General features: G+C 42.0%; 1 protein-coding gene across 2 annotated transcripts in view; it reads left to right on the forward strand.

Moving 5' to 3' along the window:
- LOC138748196 (probable ATP-dependent RNA helicase DDX17) overlaps window positions 1–3479 on the forward strand; it is a 28449-nt gene extending 24970 nt beyond the window's left edge. For both annotated transcript variants that reach the window (XM_069907979.1, XM_069907980.1), the window contains exon 13: window positions 4–3479. In XM_069907979.1, the coding sequence (XP_069764080.1) occupies window positions 4–635 (632 nt within the window). In that variant the 3' untranslated portion in view covers window positions 636–3479. The remainder of the gene's footprint in view (window positions 1–3) is intronic.
- Window positions 3480–6000: the final 2521 nt, after the last annotated feature.

The following is a 6000-nucleotide window of genomic DNA, read 5'->3' on the forward strand; positions in this document are numbered from 1 at the left end:
TAGGAGGCCGTTCCCGTTACCGACCCACTGGATCCAATCCTAACACCATGTACAGAGATGACCGAGACAGAGGCCGGAGCCGGTCTTTCAGAGACCTTGACGGGGACCGCAGAGATAGGGGAGATGGTGGGACCAGGTTTGGGGGGCAGAGAGATTCCCGTGATTCTGCAGGTGCACTGAGTAAACAGAATTTCCGATCTCCACAGGCTAACAGTTTTGGGAGTGCCATCTTCGGGCAGCAGTCAGTTCAATATCCAAACTTTACCCAGAGTGGGTTGTATGGGACAACAAACCAAAGTGTGTATGGAGTTGCATCTCAGACTGCATTTGGAAAATCGAGTACTTTCCAAACTCCAAGCACAGGTGCTTACGGAACCTCTGGATTTGGCACTACGGCCCAAGCTGCGGCTTATGCCTCGGGTAATTACCCCGCTTCAACCTCTGCTAGTGGAGGGCGACCCCTGCAGTCGGCACCACAGTACCGGCAGAATGGGATGGGGCAACAGCCACAGCCACTGCTCGCTCAAACATATCAACAGGGCAGCTCATTGTTGAATTTCATGTCCCAGGGGACCTACCAGTACACACCCCCTCCACCACCACCTCCCCCTTCACAGGGAACAAGCCGAAAATAATTCTGCTTTTCTAAAATTTGCATTTTGTTCTCCTGTTTATAAAGATCTAGACATCAATTCCATTTTCTACTGAACAGTAATATTTTAAAAAAGGATAAGTAAATTGCATAGTTGCATCCACCTTGTCTTTGTTGCTACGATAGAGTGCTGGACAAGCAAACCTTGTGATATTGATCCACCTGTCAGACGTTTACTGGCATCCACCATAAATCTTACTGAAATGCGGTCTGCTCAAGTGTGTTAATACTTGCAAATCATGGCGCAGAGCCAACCTGGTGATGACTCCATGAATTGTGGCAGATCGTTGGATGACTGCTTGACCCTCTCAACCTAGCAAGTGAGTAAGCTCCATGGTTCTTTGGGTTCAACCACTCTCCAGAATATATTTTTAAACCATTTTATCTTTTAAAAAGGTAGGTTTTGTGTCCGTGTGCGTGTAGCGTAATTCTATCAGGATATTGATGGTTCCTGTAATTCAGATCTAACCTAAAGCCTAAGGTTCAGACTTGGCCCTTATTATCCTTGTGACAACAAAATCTTCAAATTAAAGTAAGATTATTATAATGTTACAAGCAAATAAAGTTGTCATTTTTTTTAGTTTATGAATAATTACCAAAAATTTCACTTGCTGCCACTTTCATTTAGGTCTCTTACAATGGAAATTCATAATTGTGCTTTAACCCTATCAAAGTTGCTCTAGTCTCCTGTGGGAAAAACTAAGATTGATATAAAACCTTTGGATTCTTTATTTTACTAAACATAGGCATCATGACCCAAGGAAAGGAAAACTGGGAGTGGAAGCGAGAACAACAGGAAGTGGGTGTTGAGCCAGGCATTATGGCTTCAATTTTGGATTACTGGAGATGGGAAAGGATTATGCCACTTAATGCAAAATCTAGATCCCTAGTATTTTCAAGAGAAGTGAACACAACTGGCCAAAAAAATGGGACAACAGCAGGCTGTGCAGAAATGGTAATTCAGTAAAACTAGTCAAAAAAAGAGATAGTTACTGGCTCTCTCTTCCTGAACACCAGTCCCAACCCTGTTTGAATCAATCTTGGGGAGAGAAGGGGATAATGTTTTGGGTTGATAAAGGTTAGTTCTAGTTTCCTTTATGGTGCAGTAATGTCCCATGGTGGAAGCAATGAGGTCTGATTCAGGTTCTATACTAAACTAATTTCCAATTACTTTAAATTATTGACAACAAAATACTGGAATTGCTGCTTGACAAACCTAGTATCCCCCATCTGGTCCTCTCTCCATTACACAAGAACAGTTTTGCTTAGGATCAATCCTTCATCAGGTACTAGGGGTTAGAGATGACAAGGTGTGGAATTGGGATCAGTCTGAGACTTCAGACCATCATTTTTTGTATTTTTTTTCCACATTTAGTAGCAGTGGCTTGTTCCTGTTGCATTAATTTGACTATTTTTCTCTCTTGTATAATGGCCAGTTTTTAGTTATGTTGTTAGCCATTCGTGCTACTGAGATTTTTCTCTCTCCCCAAATGATTGAATGAATGCTGGATGTTTCGTTAAAGGTAGGTGTTTCATAAATGAGCTCCTTTAAAATCCATTCATTTTTTCTTGGAGGCATTATAATAAAGATATTGTGGCTGATTTTAATTTTTAAATGATTTTTTTGAGAGTTCTAATAGAAGTAGAGTTTTAAGATTGTATGACAGAGCTTCAGAACCTCTTTCCGAGAGATCTTCATAGGTCCAAATTCACTCTATCCATTGATTAGTAGTTGTAATAAAATAGTGCAACCGGTGAGAATTTGACATGAAAACTGCAGTTACTCTTTGCTGGTAATGTTCTCCAATCGCAGCAAAATTAATAACTTTTACTGTCTCTTGTGTGCACATTACTCTCCATTCAGTCCAAACCTGCAAATGCTAAAAAGCTCATTTTCATGTTTGCAACATGTTGATACAACTATTATGGCTATCAGAAGGTTGGAAAAAAAGTTCTGTCCCCGATGGCCATGGTGGTGGGTTGGCTTTGCAAAATTTGGCCTTGGCTGCTGCAACAGTTCTTGAACTCAAAAGGTATCTCCCTGTCTCCATTTCTTATTTTGGAGCAAGGGTCGTTAGGAATAATTTGCAAGTAATTTTATTTTGAAGTTATTGCAGCTAGCCGGTGATGTGTCAGGATCATTTTGAAAGCAGTTGGACCCAAGTCTTTTTTTCCCCACCCGATTGCTTTGAACTAATAGCTGGCAAATGGTGGATCAATCAGGGGGTTGTGTAATCTTGTGTTTCCATCCTCTGAATCTCTCAGTGCTACTGCATTTACCAAGTGAGCTACAAGAGGAAACCTTTTAATAACACCAGAATTGAATTCTGTTTGTTTGAGGCCATTTTGCACATTCTATTGTTACTTTGAGCAGCTTGGTTGCAGCCCTTGGAATTTGTAGCTAAGAATCCCATCCTTGGGCGTTAATTTTGTTAGTTATTGTTTTAAATGGATCACATGCTCAGTAGAAATTAAACAGCCAAGGAACTGGCCATTGGGTTCCAGGAATAGTGAACTACTGCCCATCTCAGTGCTGAGGGTGCCCTGTCCCTGAATAGCAGGTTAATAGTGCCACAAAAGACTGATGTTATTAACAATTTGCCCTGAAAGATCAAAACTAATGAACATTAGTCTGTGGAATTGGATGAGGCTCAATCTATCACTGCTCTTAAACTCTAGGAATCCTGCAGCTGGTGAAGCATCTCAGTGAGCAATGTTTCACTTTGTGAAGTTGTACCCAGTGTCAGTCTTATTAATGTGCATTTTGATACTGTACTGGTTTTCTTGTATTTTGCAATTCCGGTAATAAAGAGATTTACCAATGGAATGGCTGCTTTTTTTTCCCCTTGCAATGCCCTATTTCACTTGTACCCAACTACTGTTTTCACCTCGTTGCACTGGAAATTAGCTACACACTATCAATACACTTTCGGGTTCAACGTGAACAATACGGTAAAGCCCCTGGTAACCAGAACCTATGAGGATAGGTAGATGTCAGATAAGTACATTTCTGGTTGCTTGAGATTGCGTGGATTGGCAAACCTACAGCGAGGTGCATCAATTTTAAATGTCCATATTTACCCATTGCTGGTTGCTTGAATTCCAGATGACAGGGGTTTTACTGTATATTGAAGAATTTAACCAGAAGGAGGGTCTGTTTAAAAAAAGAGACAATCTGCTTTCATCTCACTTCACCACCCCCACCCCAGTTAGATCATCAGGCACAGGAGCAGAAATAGGCCATTCAGCCCTGCTGCCTGGCTTTGATGCCCTGGCTCATCCTATCAATCTCTGCTTTGAATACACTCAATGACCTGGCCTCCACGTACCATGCTCCTGCTGAAGTCATGACCTTTTGTCCAAGACTCTCCCACCATGGGAAACAACCTTTCTACATTTACTCTGTCCATGCCTTTCAACATTCAAAATGTTTCAATGAGGCACCCCCCCACCAAAAAAAATGCGCCTAAATTCCAATGAGTACAATACAAGAGCCATCAAACACTCCTCATAAAATCCTTTCATTCCTGGAATCATCCTTGTGAACCTCCTCAGTATCCTCTCCAATATCAGCACTTAAGGGAGGAGCTAAAACTGCTCACAATTCTGCCCTGAGGCATCAGCGGTGCCTTTTGAAGCCTCTTCATCACATCCCTGGTCTTGTATCCTATTCCTTATTAATACCAGCACTGCATTTGTCACTTTCACACTGACTAAACATGGGAATTTACCTTCAGGCTCTCCTGCATAAAGATTCCAAGGTCTATTTGCATTTTGAATTTTCTCCCTATATTAAAAAAAGTGCATGATCGTACACGTTCCGACCTTGTATTTCATTTGCCCATACAAGTTCTGCAACCTCCCAGTTTCGTCAACACTACCTCCTCCTCCACTTCCCTTCATATCATCTGCAAGCTTGGCCACAAAGTCATTAATTCCATAATCCAAATCATTTAACACCAACTCCTGTGGAACAACTGCCTTATCCAGCCTGCTTGTAGGTTTGACATGCAAGATTTTCCCTTAAGGAAACCACGCTGGCTTGAGCCCATCTCCTTCAAGTATCCCATAACCTCATTGACAATTGACTCAAACACTAACATCAGTCTATAATTTCCTTTCTGCTGCCCCCCTCCTTGAATAATGAGGTGATAGTTGCAATTTGCACCGTACAAGGATTTTGATTCCTGAAAGATTATTACCAATGCTCATGAACTTTACTGCTACTTTCAAAACCCGAGGATGCAGACCAACTGGTCCAGGAGACTTCTGCCCCCTTAGACCATTCAGCTTTCTGAGTAACTTTACCTTTGAAATAGTAACTGCCCCCTGACTCCCCTTCCGTGACACCCTTCGACACCTGCTGGTGAAGGCTGCTGCAAAATACTATATACTTGAAGCTTTTTGTATTCTCTTGGATATTATTTGCTAGCCTACTTTCATACTTCATCTTTCCTTCCCCCCCCCATGAGTTTTTATTTGCCTTTTGCAAGTTTTTAAAACTTCCTGATCCTTTTATCTTCCCACTAATTTTCTTTTCCTTGTGTCCCTCTTTTGCTCTCACGTTGCCTTTGACTTCCCTCGTCAGCCACAGTTGTAACATTTTCCATTCAAATTTTTCCTCTTTGTTTTGTATTTATCCTGCACCCTCCCCATCTCTTGCACAAACTCCATCCATTGCTGCTCTGCTGTCTGCCCGACTTGTGCTTCCCTCCAACCCACTTTGGCCAGTTCCTCTCTCATGCTGCTGCAAGTCCCTTTACTCCACTGAAACACCGACACAACTGACTAGTTTCTCCTTGTTAAATCTCAAATTTAATTTAATCTCTGCCCCCTAACAATTCCTTTCCTCTAAGCTCTCGTCACTTCACAACACTCAACCCAGTTCAACCTATCCCCTCATAGGCTTTCTGCAAATTCTCTCGATCCAACCCCCACCTGCTTTTCCCAATCAGATTCCACGTTAAAATCCCCTGTGACTACCATAACATTGCTCCTACACACCTTTTCCATTGGCTTTGTAATTAGTTCTCCCTCCGTATTTTGTTCATTACCCTAAATGCTGTTGTACAGGACGAACCCAGGATTTCCATCTAAAAATGCTGGTTTTGAACGACACCCTTGGTATAAGACATATCTGGCACTTACTTCTGACCAGTGGATTCCGTTAAAAGCAAATCACAATATTTAAATATTTTAAAATACCCAAATAAAATTAAAACCGTTTAAATGAACCACTGTCGGCTCCCATAACAGGCTTGTACGGAGCTAACAGCAGTGGGTCTGGGCGGACGGACCTCCGCAGAGGAGTGCTGGACTTCACAAATCGCTAACGGGGCATGTGCGAG

This window comes from Narcine bancroftii, chromosome 13 (genome assembly GCF_036971445.1).
Source record: "Narcine bancroftii isolate sNarBan1 chromosome 13, sNarBan1.hap1, whole genome shotgun sequence".
Classification (NCBI taxonomy): domain Eukaryota; kingdom Metazoa; phylum Chordata; class Chondrichthyes; order Torpediniformes; family Narcinidae; genus Narcine; species Narcine bancroftii.